Source organism: Denticeps clupeoides, chromosome 12 (genome assembly GCF_900700375.1).
Source record: "Denticeps clupeoides chromosome 12, fDenClu1.1, whole genome shotgun sequence".
Classification (NCBI taxonomy): Eukaryota; Metazoa; Chordata; class Actinopteri; order Clupeiformes; family Denticipitidae; genus Denticeps; species Denticeps clupeoides.
The window spans coordinates 12,265,155-12,283,658 of record NC_041718.1 but is presented as its reverse complement, the minus strand read 5'-3'; the positions used below and the strand labels follow the sequence as shown (position 1 = coordinate 12,283,658).

The 18,504-nt window shown below is 42.3% G+C and overlaps 1 protein-coding gene across 1 annotated transcript in view; it reads left to right on the top strand.

Annotated features, from left to right (window-relative positions):
* Window positions 1–18,504, top strand: part of iqsec1b (IQ motif and Sec7 domain ArfGEF 1b) — a 115,765-nt gene that overhangs the window by 8,102 nt on the left and 89,159 nt on the right. Inside the window, exon 2 of the mRNA XM_028997524.1 lies at window positions 14,320–14,349. Coding sequence (XP_028853357.1) covers window positions 14,320–14,349 — 30 coding nt within the window. The remainder of the gene's footprint in view (window positions 1–14,319; window positions 14,350–18,504) is intronic.

Below are 18,504 nucleotides of genomic sequence, written 5' to 3'. Positions count from 1 at the left end.
GTGTCTCCAGGGGGACTGTCCCTGTAACCTCTGTTGCTCTGGATAAGGGCGGCCGATAAATGCTGTAAATGAAGACGTGTTTGAAGACAGTTTTTCCAGCTATTTGACTGTTACATTTTTTTCCCAAATCATCTCTTGCCAGATTGTGTCATTGACTCCTTCACTTAAAAAAAACTTTTGAATTCTTAATCATCTATGGCGTGTTCTATGCATAATGCACATGAAAGTGTGCAAGTTTCTAATTGCAAAACGCCGGTGAGGATAAAGGACCCACCACAGCACTGAACTGTTTCCCATCAGGAAATTTCCGAGGCTGACAGGAGCATAGTGTGGACGCCAGGGTGGCAGGGGACACTGCTGACACCCGGGCAGTTTGATTTGGTCCTTCATTGCCTTCATTTGGTGCCGCCGATGTAACGGTGAAAAGCAGGAGTAAGACAAAGAGGAGAGCAGATGTTCGGTACCCTGTTTACCCTCAAGGCTCTGGTTTACAGTCAGCCCAAAAGGCCTTTTGATGATATGACAGGATTGATAATGTCAGGCTGACCTATTAATACAATGTTGGGTGGCACGTTACAGGATAAACAGATGCTTTCGCATGTTTTTGGACAGTACAATTAAGTGACACTGCATCTGATGGTTTGTAAGCATTCAGTTCCTGAGAAAAAATAAAACGTATGATAAACGTAAAATAAGGTCGACATTATTTAAATTATTTAAATGGATACAACGTATAGCAATCAAGCAACAGTTCGTTCTCACTATTTGCAACATTTTAATGTTAAAACCAGTAAATGTTAGGGATCATATTTTTGTGGATGCTGTTGAGTCTGACCCTAAAATGAGTTAAATTGTCTGCGCATAATATCTTATCATGATATATATCAATGAGGTCTTTGGCTTTGACACACACACACACACACACACACACACACACACACACACACACACACACACTGTGTTGTTGACTCATTGTCTACCCCCCTCCTCCTGTGTCATAAAAATAATAATAATAAAAAGATTCTACTAATTAAACCTGTTTGTGTTATATGAATTGGCAGTGTGAGCTTGGCGTGATTCAGAAGTAAAATTAATGTTCCCATAACTGTATTGGTTGCATAATGGCTTATTAAGACAAACATGATCTCTTATGAAGCTTCAGTCTAACCTGACATGCGTCCTCTGCTTTTAACCCATCACCCTTGGTGAGCCATGAAAGGCGCGTTGCTCATTGGCACCTTGGCAGCAATCTTCTGATTACAGGGCCGCTTCCTTATTCGCTAGGCCACCCCTGCCCGTGGTGCAGTTGTGCATCCATCCACTCTCTAAACCCGTCTAGCCAGTCCATGGATGACCGTGCTGGATACTTTTCAAGCCCACTGCACACATGCAGCATCCAATATGGTACCAACAGCTGGCACTGACGTGGGCCTGAACAACTAAAATGGATGATAGGCTGGGTCCTCTGTAATCTAAAAAAAACACCATACTGCCATAACGTCTAAGGACACGTGATACAGTTCAAATGGAAACAATACTTTAATAATATGTTCCTAATCAATGAACGCAGGTCCTTAATTTGAAGAGTGGCACCATTTTATGTGAGCACCAATTCGGAGGCAATCGTAGATACTTGGCAGTGCAAAAGAAGGTATGAAGAATGCAATCAATTTCCCGGGCACTCGAAATAAGCTGATTATTCATCGGCCCTCATCTTTCATACCCCGAAAATTAACCGATGTAACCAAGCAAAACAGCCACAGCTGTACACAGAGAGCAAAATGGGAAAAATGTCTGCAAGTGAAGCGGACGTGCCCGACCGTATCAGCGGTCTTCCTTTAAAAAATGGCACTTTTCTGTCTGAATCATTGAAAGGAATAACTTTCCTAAGACCGGCCGTGACAAGAATCATTACACAGCCGGCGCTGGGTCGTTGAAATCCACCCACATCGTTCCTCACAGACGAGCTGTTACGCTTCACTGTATAAAAGAAGGATTCTGTCGGGGGGGAGGAGCACAAGAAAGGGGTGGGGACCTCCATACTAGCCGCGCGACACACATTCATTCGTTTTTTTTATTTTCCAGGTCTTATTTTAGGGGCTTTTTGCGCTGCGGAACTTTGTTTTGGACTAGTCAGGGGTTAAAGGTCGTGTGGTATGCGACCCCTGTCGCAGATCAGAAAGTTGGAAAGCCAGCACATGTGTCAGCCCCCGGGGTGAGGGGTGGGGCCACAGGTGGAAACCGCTGTATGCCATAAGGTCAGGGTGGGGGCGACGAGATCAAAAAGCCCTTCCCTGGGGCCCCTTAATTAGCCTCCGATATGAAAAGGGCACCGGGGGGACCGCCACTTAAAGCCAGGCCGCGCTCAGGCCGGCTCGCCTCTCGATAATTAGCCCGTGATTAATGAGGATCATTCGAATTTATGTAACAGGTTAACCAGACATGCCGCATGATGTAGCGCCCCGAGGGGGCGGTCCCCCTCCCCCCACCTCTCAGCGTCCACAGGCCGACGAATGTGGGTCGACCGTCCTGGTTTGTAAACAGGCGAATGATTCTTTTTTTTAGATACTTTTTTCTTTTTTTTGCCACCTCCGGAGACTTTTCTGCCGGTGGCGCTGACGGAAATGAACATGTTTACCGGGAAGCGGAGGCGTGTCTTCGTTTCAGATTATGAGCCGCGCTTACACGATCCCAGCGCTCGCCCGCCTTGTTAATGGAAGCGCGCGGATCGAGAGCACATTCGCGCTCCACAGCTAAGTCTCCGGGTCCTTTTGAAAGCTTATCTTAATGCCTCGCCTTTTTTTTATTTTTTTTTTTTTTTATTACTATTTCTATTGAATTCTCCTCCTTCCCAGCTGGCAGGCCGTGCTTTGAGAGCGGGGCCGATGCAGGAGCGCTCTGTTTGCCCATAAAGGAGAAACATAAATAGATAAAAGCAAATTTGAGATCTCATTAACAATCGCAACACCGTTACGGAACCAGGGAAGAGAATGTGTCACTTCTTAATCTCCCGTCCTAATCCTTTGCCTGGGAGGGGGAGAGGGGTGTGGAATACGCATAATGAAATCTACCAGATTATTAGCAGCCCAGGCTCGGCGGGGGGCTCGCAGGCCTTGAAACGGAATATTTGAAACACACAATGCACATCTTTTGATCCGTGCAATTAAGACACGAACGTGAAAATATAACACGAACGTAATTTTTTTTTTTTTTTGTTCATTGCATCGAGAAAAAAAAACGGAAACAACCGCACAGACACAGATGCTGTTGTGTAGGTCGGGCGGGGCGCAAGCATCTGCGGCTTTAATCCCAGGCTGTTTTTACCGGGCCTGAACCGCGCTGAACTTTTAAGCGGCCTCCGCCCCTCCCGGTTCGGCCACTGGTCCCCGGCGGGAGCCGATTATGTCACCGCCGCCGGCGGTGGCTTTGCGCGCGGTTGCGTAATCTGCAGCGTGGCGTTGCGTGACGTGGAAACCACGATGCTGCCCCCGTTTAGTCTGGTGCCGGCATACCTGACCTTGGGGGGGGAATGCGATGGCGTCGTTATCTCTGTGATCAATTCGGCACTTTTGATGGTAATTAATCCGAGCCCCAGCCTGGGGGTGGGTGGGTGGGGGGGGGGGGGTGGGGGGGGGGGGGGGGGGGTGCGGGAACATAGCTGCCAGACACGTTGTTTAACTTCGACGGTATCGTCCTGTTTTCGCACACTCCACGCTGATAAGCCAGCTCGGCCCCGGCCCTCCCGCGTCCGGCGCGAATTGGTGCACTTGAGTAAATAGGGCCTCGCGTTTCCCCCCCAACCCGCCGCCTCCTTGCTGTGATTGATAATGTCCTCTCATTATTTGCGCCATTTCATCTCTCGTTTCCCGGGGGAAGGCCTCTGTCCGCCCGAAGCACCTGCTAATGACGCCGCACACTTCCTGCCACGAGCCGGAGCCAGACACACCCGGGGCGGGAGGCTTCGGTCCCGCCCGTACAGGTCAAATACAGGCCTAGAAACTGATAAATGAAAATTATTCACTAAATAACCTCAATTAACCATGATACCTTCTTCTAAAGCTGTTATAAATCCGTATTAACCAATTTGAAATAAAATGTAAAAAAACAATTATTTTCATCTAATGGGTGATTTGTCACATGCTTCTGTGTGCGGTTAAACATGTCCGTCTGGCCTCAGCTGATTTCCATTCTCTGCACGCCTTTTCTCCGCCACACACGGCAGGTGCATCATGGACACGCCACCGTCATATGAATCGAGATACATTTACATCTATATGTAGGAATTTATGTTGTAGGTCACACGCACAAAGAGCCACGATAAACCACAGCTATTTTAAATGCTACATGTTACTCTTATTTTTTGACACCCCTTAAACTTTTATGTTTGTATGATTCATCTTTTCTTGGTATTCCGTAGACAGTTCATTTTTTTTTTTTTAATCCACCACTTCAATTCAAGATTTAATCCCATATTTGCACATTTGGAACGTCTCTCGCTCTGATTTCCCCAGCCTGGCTTTTCGGCTGTAGTCATAACTCGCTCATATGAGGAAAATGGTCGCCCTCGATGTTTACCCCGAACCTCCCGAATTCACCGGCTCTGAGGGCACCCTGCAATGGGGTTCTGCCGCGGACAGGATGTGCTGGAGGAAGAGAGGCCACAGCTGTAATGTGGCTCTGGAAAGAGCTTGAATGACAGGAACAGAGAGCAGGCAGAGATAAGGTGACAGGAAGGAGTTGGATTGAAATTCCCTCTTTAGCTCATGGCCTCGCTTGGGCCTAACGGGGGCCTTGCCACTCGGCAAACAAGCGAAAAGGTCTTTCCGTGGAATGATATTTTCCATTGGGCTTTGACATTTCATGCATTATTAAACTGTTTTGCCAGATTTTGTATAATTGGGATGGGTTTTTGCAAAAGAGTACTGTGGCAGCCCAACAGTTCATTTTTCACAGGATGAGCATATTCACATACATCAAAATATACTAGTGTTAGTATTAATTTAGCAAAATTTCTTGGTATTTGGATAAAAAAAAAAGGCACACACTGGACTACAGAGACAGAAAATATAGTTAATAAATTTGTTCACTAAAATGAATTCAAATGCCCAACTTAACACATTTTTTTCTGCTGTGGAGCAATGAATGACTGTGTGTTGCACAACATCGCATTAGCAGTTAAGCGCTGCATGCTGTGCCCACAGAAGTATCCGAGTCTTTGGGGCCTTGTGGTTGTCTGCATTCCAATATGTGTTTGTTGCCTGCCATTGTAGCTCTGACATTATAACAGTTGTAAAATATAATATTTGCATGAGTTGTGGGAACAATGCGGGAACAATAATGTCATCGGGCTGATGGGAGGTATCTGTGAGTAAGCACTGTGTGTTCACCCTCATTACCCTGCTTGAATGCCTGAAAATTGAGCACGCTGCAGACAAACAGGTCGGCGCTTTGTTTTGCAGTAACTTGGTAAATGCGAAAAGTGGGAACACGCTTTAGTGCCAAGGGATCAGTGCGAACAGTGGGTCTGTGTGGGTGTCAGTAAGGTGTCGGTAAGGGTGGTGAGTGTGCACTATTCCAGAACTGACTGGTCATCCAATCCTGCTGCCTCGTCCAGTTCAATGTCACAGGACACAGAAGCACAGACATGAACGTGAAGCGTGATTTATGTCATCAGCAGTACGTTTGCAGCAGTAAGATTTTTGCAATAAGATAATGAACTAAGGCCAAAATTAGCAATAGTGCATATTTATATTAATCTAAGAATCTAATTAATAGAGTGTCACCTCTAAGGTTTGAATTTTTTTTTATTTTTTGCGTTTTCGTTCTCTCCACATGTCCTGCTATCCAAGGGCATGGTGAATGGTTGACTCCACATGTGATTTATCTGAGTGGCTGGTGTGTGAATGTTGTGTGTGTCCTACAGTGGGCTGGCTCCCCAAATGCCTGCCCCTCGTCCAATGTCCTGGAATGGGCTCCAGCAGGCACAACCCTGATTCGGAATACACAGTTATGGAAAATGACTGCACTGTACCGGCTGGAGCATTGAATTCTATAAAGTATAAAATAATAACTTTTGCCAGATGCGTAGTTATGAACTGTTGGTTTGATCAGCTATTATAAATAATTTGATCAGCAGAGTGTAAGCATTTATTCAGTCTCTTGCAGTTTACCTCGGCCCATCTAACCACAACTTTTCACAACACTGTAACTCCAACTGTAAATCCTGGTAAACGTATCTAAATTTGTACGCCAACTATTGAATCTCCTAGTGAGTCTGATTAATATTAATCACTTTGTGTTATAATCATAGTTTATAGATTTATTTGATTAATCTGTACTTGGGTCATTCCATGTCAAATCATCACAGATCTAGATCTCACAGAGTTTAACAAAACATGCTATGCTGATTTGGTCATATAAGTAACTCATGAAACTGGGCATGTCTTGTAACTCAGGAAATTGGGGCAGGTCTTGGATCAATAAAATGGGTTTGGCATGGCACAGCAGGTGAACTGAGAAGATGACAAAACTTGACAAGGAAGAAGGACGCATTCGCACGACGTCACGATACAGGGGTTTAATCTCGTGATGAACAGGACAGGGGAGACATCCTGTAACATGTGAACATGTAACAAGACCCGACGGTGAAAAGACACAAACAGGGCAGCTTTATACATCAGACACAGGTGGCGACCATTAGGAAACATTACACAGGACTAACGTGAAACGTAACGCAACCCCTTCCGGACCGGATCATGACAGATTTAGGTGAATTTTTTTCCATTGGGAGGGGCAATAGCTTTGATTGAATGAAAAATATAACATTTCCATGTGAATAATTACTAAGTAATGACTGATTTAAATATTAAAAATGAAATAACAAAAAATATAGATTTGAAAACTGACCATATTGACAAAGCAATAAACATCTGCAAAAAGCAGTGCACCACAAGGTGTTAGAATACCTGCACAGTGCCATTGTAAACTGTATTAATATCCCATAATAATGAACGGTCATACAGTGATTAATATTTGGTATCATTGATGCTGATTAATGGTGGTTGAAGTCACGTTTGATTGTGTGTGTGTGTGTGTGGGCACGTTTTATGTTCTGGTGTGTCATGTAGAAGGTGCACCTGCTGTGAGTCCTGTAAGCCTCTGGCCAAGTGTGACCCAAGATGTTAATGAACAGTATGACACAAATAAAATGCTGCTTGCATTTTGCATCCAGCACTGGAATATTTAATTTTTCTGTTCAGTGAATGATTGCTTATTAAGTTTTGGGGACCAAATATCATTCTGAGGAATGAAAATAAGAACACAGATATAAAAAGTAAATTGAAGGGCAGAAGTTATTCACACCGGAAGTTACAGACACTGCGTTCATATATCAAATATTGTAAATTTCACATGATATTTGATATATGAAAGCAGTGTACATTATCCTGTACATAAACAGATCACAGTGACAAACATTGCTCATTATGACAGGCAGTAATAAGTGTTTTTCACTTACAGTAATAATGAGCCTCGTTTCCTTTTGGGCGTAATTTCTGTCTTACATTAGAAAATATTTATTAATGTCTTGATGATGTCTTTATTTAAAGGATAATGAAAGTGAAAGTGAAGTGGTTGTCATTGTGCAACACAACACAGCACAGCACACGGTGCACACAATGAAACGTGTCCTCTGCTTTTATCCCTCCACCCTTGGTGAGCAGTGGGCAGCCATGAAAGTCAGAAGACTGTGACTTCTGGTGTCCGTGACGTCTGGTGTCCATGACTTCTGTTCGTTTGCATTCGTTTTGTGGCTTTTGCATTCATGTTGACCCTTCTGGGCCTCCATACATGTCCACCAAACGTCAATTTCCTGTGTTGTCCAGATATAAATGTGCATGAAACCTATGCTCTGTATTCCATAGGATGCTAGATATGCCAGTTTTCTGTTACTTTCAATGAAATCCAGCCTGATTGTTTTAATGAAAATGTCAGACTTTTTCATTAGAAATAATAAAATATTACTAATTCACTTGGATTGTTACAATTTTATACATTTGGTTGATTGTCATCATTAATAATTATAACCTAATTGCCTTTTCTACTCTGTTTTGTCTTGAAGTAATAGAAATGACCATGATTTTTGAGACTGAAATTGCCCATGTTGTCCCCAGTAGTTTAAGTAAGACTGAATGAGCTTGTGATGCACGTGCAGAACGTCTCTCCCTTCCTTCCTTCACCGTCAGCGAATTTGGGCTCGCCCAGCTCTTTAAAGAGCCATTTACATGTAGACTGAGGCGCCACTCCACGCTGTCTCTGTGATTCATTAGAAATGGTCCATTTGGGGGATTAATCGGCAGGGAAATGGAAGGACCATGGAGCATCTGTCAGATGTTGTTCGGCCTTCTTCAGACACATGAGGAGTGCCTGACCACCGTCTGCAGCCTGCATGAAGGTTTTCTTTTGTTAAAGTGCATCTGCTTACGCTTATGTGTGAGGCGTGAGATGCCTGATGTGGATTTAGGTCTCTGCTCGGCAACGTGTCATTTCTGTTATGACCCAGTGTTTGGTATAAATGGATATTTTATCTTTTCATTGACTGGGCTCTGGTTGGCTCGTGTCTTACATGCTGAAGACGTACGAGAATCAATAGAAATCCAATTGTCACCAGAAGACGTCTCCTGTGTCTCTGCATCCCGGCTTTCCCCCTTGCGGAGACTAACTCCTGCCATTGTTGCGCAGTCAGGCTTTTTTTTATGGCTGAATGTGAGTGATGCCTTTATTTGTTCTTACTTGATCGCCATTGGTTGACTGTTAGATATCTGGGTGCTTTTCGGCATCACTTCATACCATGAAGCATCCATGCATGTTTTGTCAATCATGCTAGCGTAATATGTCTAAACGTGACCATTTTCACCCTCACCGGTGTAATAGAGACTGTAGCTGAAAACTGTGTTGCAAGGCTGCTCGAGATTGCATAGCCAGCATTGGTGTAGCTTATAAGTCATATATATATAAGTAATTTTTCAGTGTCATTCTCAGGCCATATCTCTCAACCCTAGATTGATCCCTGCATTATACAACTGGTTGCAGGGGTTTAATTCATAGATGTGCCTCTTTTGGCAATCTCTTGGCCAGTTGCCTCAAGGAGCATGATTGGCTCATTCACTGGGTGGTAAGAGATGATTGAATCCACCCCCATCATCACCACGGTGACCCCTGTTATTCATGGGACAACTACCAAGCATTCAGTGATGCAGTGCCTCTTGCGAAAGGTTGTTTTCTGCTGATTCAGATTCGTGTTTGAAACTAAAGAAATTACTGATTTCAAAATCGCCTTCACCCCTTTAGGCTGACAAGCAAGTTTCTAACAATAGGAACGTTAGAATAACATTCTAAATTCTTTTAGAAATATAATTCAGATGTTGGTTAGGTCTCAGGAGTGAGCAGTTCCTGTCCTGGCACCATTGCCAATTCTTGCTAATTAAATCTCAGTTGTCACAAATCTCATTAATTATTGTTCAGTAACATATGGATGACTGTATTCTCTCAGACTGTGAGGTGAACTAGAAAAAAAAGAGAAAAACATCAGAGATTGGTCAGAGTGAATTATCAACTTACCTGGCTTAATTTTTTAAAAGAAGGCCTCTTTGAATGCAGCTTTCAATCCTTTGAAAAGTGTAATATCTGCTTTCTGTTGGTCGTATAATATCTTTAAAGAGAATATTGCTGTATTATGAATTGATTTTATATTTTTCTAGTAGAATTAGCTCGGGCTGATTTGGCTTTTTGAATAGAATGCAGTCAATGGCTCTTACACCACAGGGTAGGAACCAGTTTGGCAAATTGAAATATAAATGCATGTTTTTTTATCGGAGCCCATTAGGTCTTCCTTGCTTTGCTTGATCAAACTCCAGGTGTTTTCCATGCAGGAGCACCCTGTTAGATATCAGCAAAGAGTCACTATGGGATGCAGTTGCGAGCTAGGCCTCCTTATCCAGTTTGAAAATTCTATTTTCCTCCGCCTAGCAGTGATGTGTAGGCTGGTTTGTGAAAAGGTTAATTTCATTACCCTGTAGGATTAAGCAATTGAGGATTTAATACGGACAGGAGAGAAAGAGGCGAATGAAAATCTGACTCTTAGTGACCTTTAATGAGCATGGGAGCCAAAGTGGACTGCAGCAACCACTGAGCTCTCTCCAGGGGAAGAAGGGGCGGTGTGAGAGACACAGTGAGAGAGGGTGAGTTAATGTGGAATTAATTAGTGGGACTTTTAATTAAGTCATTCTGTATGCTCTGTGTAATATATGAGAAGGAAAAGTCTTTATATACAGTGGATATAAAATGTGTGCACACCTCTTTTAAGGTATTTGTGTAGAAAGTAATTTCAAGATTTAAAAAAAAAACATCCAATAAATTGGTAGAATACGTGTAGCATAAACTAATACGTTGTTGAAGCACCTTTTGGTTTAATTACAGGATTCAGTCTTCCTGGATACACAATTACCATCAATGAAAGCGACTCTGATTAACCCTACATAAGGTTCAGCTGTCCCGGTAGGACTTTCCTGACATTTATTTAGTTGCCTGCTACTGCAAAAAAGACATATAATCGGAATCATTTCGGAAAATGTTTTCACGCTGGTGAAATTTCCATTGTTGTACAACCTCGAGTGAACCTCCAGTGTGTTTGGTATGTATGAAGACGATGTTCAATATCTGTTACTTGTCCTGCTTAATAAAGCTGTACTCCAAAAAAAAAAAGATTTAAAAGATTAACTTTAAAATAATGGTATTGTAAAAATTATTGGGTTTACCACACATTTTTAGCTTTTTTTCGTTTAAGTTTTACGTTAAGTCGACTTGTGTGACAAGATGAAGCTGCAGTTATGTTGTCATGACTTTAATCTATTAATATACAATGGATGCTAATAATGTTTCCCTTTGCAAATATCTGCCTTTCACAGTTTACTTTCTTCCTGTGTCTGGGTAGAAACCATTTTACTTTATCCTTGAGGTCTAGACAGGAGTGCTGCAGGATCCCAAAATAGAAGCCTTTGTTGTCAAATGTTCTAAAACTGTTCAGCAAGTGTAGATGAAAATATCACAAAGGTGACAGAGACAGAGCTTTCACAATTAAATAAAGTTGGAAGTCTTTTCAGCCTCCTTCAGACCTGGAAAGCAGTAATTAAACCAGTCACCCAGATTGCAGTTTTGGCTTGGGTTTTCACTGAAAAGGGCAAATGTTGCATGCCAACACCCCATTTTATGTGGTAGTAGTGAATGCAAAACACTTGGCCTGTTGTTGCATTCGCCGCTTGTCAGCATGCGGAAATTGTGCTTAAACGAGCAAAGGTTACATCACAAGGGTCTGTTCCTGAGGAAGGAGGCTGATGACACTGAACTGACCTGTCTGTTCCTGTTTCCGGGTCTCATGGCCAGTATGGTTCATGTAAATGAACATCATACAACTGGTAGTTTCTAAAAATGTAGCGCTGAGTGTGTTTTTGCACAATTTTTGAAACCTCTGTGCATCTTTGTGTGGAAATAATTTGTTATGGGATTATGAACGAAGGTTTTCAAGTGGCCAGATTATCTATATAAACTGAAAGGTTCTGTGTGCCCCTCATATTGCTGTTTTGTGAACAGATTGTTTCTTTGCCACAAATAAATCTTTTTTAATCCCTGCAGAAACGCTATTCATATCACTTCAGCTGCCAGTTAACTAAGGGCTGTATTTGATTAGTGTTCATTAGAACTGTGTTGTGAATTAATCGACTCTTTCATGCTCTACCAGTCAAGGTGTAAATGCTGCTCATTGTACAGCATCGATGTGCTCCGTTCGGAATTCCAGGGCCAGGTCTCTAACCCTCATCTTCAGTTTGGAAGTTGTCTGTAGTGCTTTTCCATCTCCGCGGGGAGCCCGCGGAATGAAGTGTGAGTGCTCTACCAGAAAAGGTTAAACCCAGAGTGGAGGGACTTACAGCAGCTTTCAGATTGAACAACACCACACATCAGTAACTTCTAAACCGACACTTGTACTTGACAGTAAGATGGTCACCGCAGACTAGACTGCGACTTCACTGAAATGTTACACTGGCGCCACATCTCCTTCTCATCGGCGTAAGTACTGAGCTCCCAGCAGAAATGTGCTGACCAGTGTTTGACGAGTGGCATAAAACTTTTGACTGATCTCATATAATACATAACTGATCTGACTGGGGGAAAAAGTTCTAGAAACATTATGCAATTATTTTATATTGGAAAGCATGGTAAAAGCAAATAATGGAATTACATTACGGGGAAAAAAATCTGCAAAAAAAAGTGTATGTCCATCTTGTATAATAAGAGGCAAATAAAAATATTGATGTCTACACCGTGTTTTATACCATCCGAATTATGAAAAACCTTTTTGGCATTCCATGGACCTAGCGGCTGACTGTAGGTATCTTTGTAATGAAAATTAAATAACCTCACATTTGCCGAGCAGCCATTTTTATATCATGTGTTGTGGGACTGGAAGGCTTTAATATGGGCCTGATTATCCAGAATATTTGTTTAGTGGAAAACACGTAAGAGTAAATCTCCTCCGTTATGTGGTGTCACGCGACTGCCCCCGCTGCTAATTGCAAAAATGCAATAAGCCCATCTGTTCACGCAGTGCGGAATAATATTTGCTTCCAAAATGTGGCCAGTGACTGTTTTTCTCGGGCGTGTGTCAGGGCACAGCTTGAGTTTGTAGTGTTCCTCAAGCTACGTTTTTTTAGGGCTCCGGTCTGAGATCATTTATTTTTTATAAATTACAGAACAACTGCAAATTGAAATAACTGCGGACTTACTAATGTGGCACATAGCAGCTTTTTTTTAGTATTAACAGTTATTAATAATGGTTGAGTCGTTATTTTAATTGTATTGATGCCATCAACAGCAGTGCCTGTCCAATTGGGTGGAAGACAGTTAGTTCAGTCTCTTTTTCCTGATTAGTGCTAGCTAGCAAGCTAGTCTTCCTTTGTTCGATTGTGCAATGCTAATGTACATAAAACTGAAAATGTACAGTACAAGTTTGGACACACCTTCTCATTCAATGCTTTTTACATTGGTAGATTCTCACTCGTCTGGCATCAAAACTATGAATGAACACATGTGGAGTTATGTACTTAACAAAAAGAGGAGACCTGGTCTCCACAGTCACCGGACCTGAACCCAGTCGAGATGGTTTGGGGTGAGCTGGACCGCAGAGTGAAGGCAAACGGGCCAACAAGTGCTAAACACCTCTGGGAACTCCTTCAAGACTGTTGGAAAAGCGTTTCAGGTGACGACCTCTTGAAGCTCATCGAGAAAATGCCAAGAGTGTGCAAAGCAGTAATCAGAGCAAAGGGTGGCTATTTTGAAGAAACTAGAATATAAAACACGTTTTCAGTTATTTCACCTTTTAAGTACATAACTCCACATGTGTTCATTCATATATGAGGCTTACAAATGTGACCCCTGCTTTAAGAATTACAGTATTATTAAAAAGACCAAAAGCATACATTAATATAGTCACTTACTTACTCACTTTCCATAACCGCCTATTACTAAGCAGGGTTGTGGTGTTTCAGAATCATCGGCCTGATCTAGTGCTCTAATCATAAATCAGGTCAGTGGTCTACCTTGGCAGCACTGCAGTCCCATCTACTGTATAACATGACTTAAAGACCTCTTTTGGTCTCTTCTCACAGTAAGTGATGCAGTCTCTGGCAGACCTGTATCTCGGAGGTAAATCTTGTGAATAATTGAACGGGGATTGAGTGGAGGAGCTGCACGAGATGCACAGCCAACATTGCTGGAGATTAGTGTTCTCCATCACGTACCTGGGAGCTCACATACTAGTGCGGGCCGGCTGTTCGTGGGCAAATGGGAAATCACGCCCGGCTTTTGCTTTACTCAAAGCACACACAAATAGCACACCTTAAAAGTGGGGGAAGATTTTATGCACTTTGGTGTCGTGCTGCAGGTAAATTCTGCATGCTTTTCAGCATCATTTGTCATTTTTGCCAAATGGAATTAAACTTCATGCTTGGCTTTGAAGTATCCACATGCTCAGGAATGCAGTGTTTTTTATATATATATATATATATATATATTTTTTTTTTTAAGTATCAGCTGTTATGATATTCTTGGCTGTTATGATATTTCAATTTTGAACACAATTCCTGTTATTACGGTAATAACATATTCAAAAGTCAAACTGTTTCTAGTCTAGTGTAGTTACATAATATGTAATTGGAATGTTGAATGTGTGTTTTAAAGTCTTCATCTTTTTCTTCTTCTTTTCCACAGGTCAGAAAGTGAAGCCTTGAGAATCGTAAGGTAGGACAAGGCAGAAATCACTTAATTTTTTTCTTCTGGCTCCATTTTTCTTTGAGCATTTCTGGGAAGCTGTGTGCTTCACACGACCATCTCATGTCATTCCAGCAGTTGGTTGTCTATCATTTATTGTGGCGCTTGGCCACCCATGAATGCCTGTGCATTTCTGTTGTGTTTGTGCTCTCTGGAAATCAGACTAGACGTGGCTTCCTCTCCATCTGCACACTCTTGACAGGAGATTGGGCCGTTGTGCATAATCATAGTCGTGCTGCCGTGCATTTTATTTGCTCGTCTGGCAAAGTGGAATCAGAACCGGTGTAGACTCTACATGCCCAGACACTATGGGGATAAATATTGTGATGTTTCCGAACATTTAATCAATCATGGCAATTATATGGTCTATTATATGGTGAAAGTTCCGTGTATTAATTACAATAAGCATTACCTTTCTAAACAAATGTGTCCTAGTGGTAAATTATTCTAAAATATTCTTACAATTCTGAATGAAATAGTGCATGTTCCTTTGAATTAACTTCATACAATTAATGTTTCTCTCCATTCGTTCAAACATAGTGATTTTTTTTATATTAGCTAATGTATATTAAATAAGAAGAAATAGATAGTAAAGTAAATAGAGTCTGACATTTGACTTTGGGAACCTTTCACTGGCATGTCATTCCAGGCCTGAAAGGATGAGCTCAAACACAGACACTTCATTAAAGACCTGCATGCTATGGATGTACTGTGGGTTTATGCTGTCATGTGCTTCAGTGCACTTCCTATAAATGAGTTTCCAGTTGCTCTATAGGAAATGGCACTGTGGTAAATGTGCTTTATAGCCTACGTTGCCAGCCTAGTTAGATTCCATTTTGTGAACTGGTGTATTGTGGGACATGTTTGCTAGTGTAGGGTCAAAGGCATCCTCCGGATTTGCATAAATAGATAAAACAAGAAGCAACTGCTTGGTGGTTATCAGTAGTTATCTTGATGAAAATTATAAAATAATTTGTTAGTGTGTAATTGTTTCTGCCATCCTTTAATGATGCTATTAGAAACAGAGTGGGAGGAGCCCGATGATTGACATGCTACGCCTTCATTCTTCCCCAATATGTTACATGCATAAACATCCTTGTTTCTTTTTGAGTATTTGCGTCCAAACTTTTGACTGGTAGTATATTATCTTCAGTAGTGGGAATTTGACCGATATATCTGTTGACACAATGACCCTTGTGAGGACAAATCTCTGCTGGGGTGCCAGTGGAGGGTGTTATCCTGTGGCTGTTTATCAGAGAGAAGTGACTGGTTTTGTCATATTGCAGCTCATCTTCAGATCTTGCATCCACATGATTCGTATGTACAGATTACAGCCTGGCTGCAATTTGTCACATTTCCACAGCTATATGCTGTTTTTCTGTTTCGTTTTTTTTTCTCCACAACCACAATTCAAAATAAATTGCGACTCAGAAAAATGCAGGGTGTCATTTCATATTCAAGCATTGCCTTTATTTCTCTATATGGTGGCACTGATATGAGAAAAGGAGTGTCATGTGTAAATTGTTTTTCAATTTTGGCTGTATTTCAAATGAAAGTGATTCCACTGAAAGCTGTTTAATAAAAGATTGAAGCCCTGGATCACATTTTTTGCCTCTTGGTCTCTTTGCAGAAGAGGAATAATGATGAAGAAGGCAGACCTGACCTAGAATGCAATGGTTTTAATAAGCATTGGGAGAGCCATCTCTACTCCCAGTCATTAATCTGTAAATAGAGGACTGAATCTGAATTTTAAGGTGAAACTGTAATGGAAAAGCCTGGCACTTGGGTCTCTTGTGTGGCAGAACCATCAGGCAGAATTATTCTGAAGTGTTTTGATGGAGCAACGTCCTTGATCCCTTAAACGCAAACAGCATGTGTGTTTTGTAGCACTGATAAAACACGGACATCGCATCGTCACCACTAGTGATCTCCGGATTACGTGGATATGTGTGTATAGTGAGTGAGAGGTAAGAAGGCATAATTATATAAGAATGCAGAATGTAGCTGCAGGTGTATGTCACGTTGATTTAATCTTTTCTATAGATTGAAAGGCAATGGAGCCACAGAGTCCATATAGAGGCCCCCCCCCCCACCCCCTTCTTATGCAAAGCCACCGGTTTCTGTGCCGTTGTTACACGCTAGTGCAATCCTGTGCCATTAATATATATAATACCGTATGCTGACATGGCACACTCAAACGCCAAGGTTAATTGGGGAGCTCGAAAAGAATTAAAGAGCAAGAGACCTGTTTATACTCAACATTAGCGCACTACTGTTAGAAACTGATTTAGTTATTGATTTGGTCCTTGTGCATTTTATTTTATTCTGTGTTTTTTTTTTTTTTGGTTTGGTTTGGAAGGTTAATTTGTAACAGCGTAATCCCTCTTAGAGCTCCAGAATCCCAGGTACCATCTGATCTCTGATGCCATTTGTTACCCGATCATGGTTGATATAGATGAGGATTAATCTGCGTTGAGCCAAATCCCATTTAAACAAAATTTCTACTTGCAAAATTGAACTACAAATCAATTTGCCTTTAGAATCAAGACTGGATCTTTTTTTTTTTCGTGGACAGAATTGCAGTGGCTGATGGAGGGGGTCACAGGGAGTCCGCGAAGATGAATGGCATCAGGTCTTCAGACGCGGCCATGCTGAACACCTTCTATAATGTTCTAATATTGTGGATGGAGATGCAGGAGCGCCAGAGGAGGGAATGGGCGAGAGAGCGGATGCACCGTGCGCTCACGTGACTTTTTTTTGTTTGTTTGCTTGACTTGTCCCAGCCTGAACAGAAGGGAGCCTAATTCGCGGTGAAGCTGTGGAATAAATCAATTTCTTTCCTGTGTTCGGCTGGAATATTTTGGGAATATTTCAGCCATGTTTGGACCGGCGGTTCTTTGTCTGCGCGAGTTACAGTTGAGCGCGCTGGCCCACATTCTCCTATCTGTTTCAAAGCCAGCGTTTGTGTCTGATCTCCTCCAAAGGGAAGTTGGGGGAGGAGGATGTGGGGCAGTGGTGCTCTGAGCCAAGCTCCACGAAGGGGCTCCTCGCCGCAGAAAGCCGGCGGCGGCAGCGGCGGCATTTTGATCTGCCGGTGGATGAGCCTTCCCCCACCTCACCATCCTTTCCCCTTTAATGGGATTGATGGGTGATGGTTCCTGCCCGGCCCTCTTTGCCCCGTCACTCTTGGTGTTTGAAAGCCACAGTTATTTATGGGCAGTTGTGCAGCTTCAGATGGGGTTTATTACACTCGAGGCCTCTGCCTCGTTAATTATTAAAAAGCATTGAACTTACAACTGGTTCCTATAAATAACCTCCCCACGGATTTTAGGGATCTAAAGCCGCTGGTACATGGAGGATGAGGGCTTTTGGATGCTTTTATGTGTCACCAACATCATGTTTTGTACTGTAATTCAGATACGGACCCCTGATTCATAGCATTGTCTGTTTGCTTAATATGTTTTGCTCAATATAATCATTCGAAAACCCGTTTGACAAAAGGCTTTCACAATGTGACCCCTTCCGAGTGCACTACCCCCCTTCCCCCCACCTCCACACCCCCCAGGATTGGAGGGCTTGCTATCATCGTAGAATCAGCAACTTGAATCAATAAAGCCCTCAACTGTCACTAAACACAGGCATTGAGTGTTTTTTCCCTCTCCGAAAAGTTGCCATTCCCCTTTCCGTGTGCGGGCTCGCTCATCCCACCTTTATCTGGCATCCTGCTCTCTTCACATGACTGACAGTTACTCTTATAAGATGAAGCCTGCTCGCGTAGAGAGGCTTAAGGTCTCCACATTGTGACAACGGTTCTTACGGTTTGATATTAGCTGAATGCCGATGGTGCTTATAGGAGGCAGCAGGTGTCAGGGGACAGGATGTCTGTGGACATCTGTGATGAACTTGTTTTATGAGAGCTGTATAAAATCCGTCATAAGAACATTAAGAATTTATGGCAGTGGTTGCATAGAAACGAGCATTGCTGTGTGGACTCTGGTGAGGTTATTTCATTATAATGACTTCATGAGATCATTGATGTAGAAGTGGCGGTTAAAATTTTTTTTTCGTGATCATTGATTTTTTAAAATATAATTCAGAAGGCTAGACCTTCATCCCCAACCAATT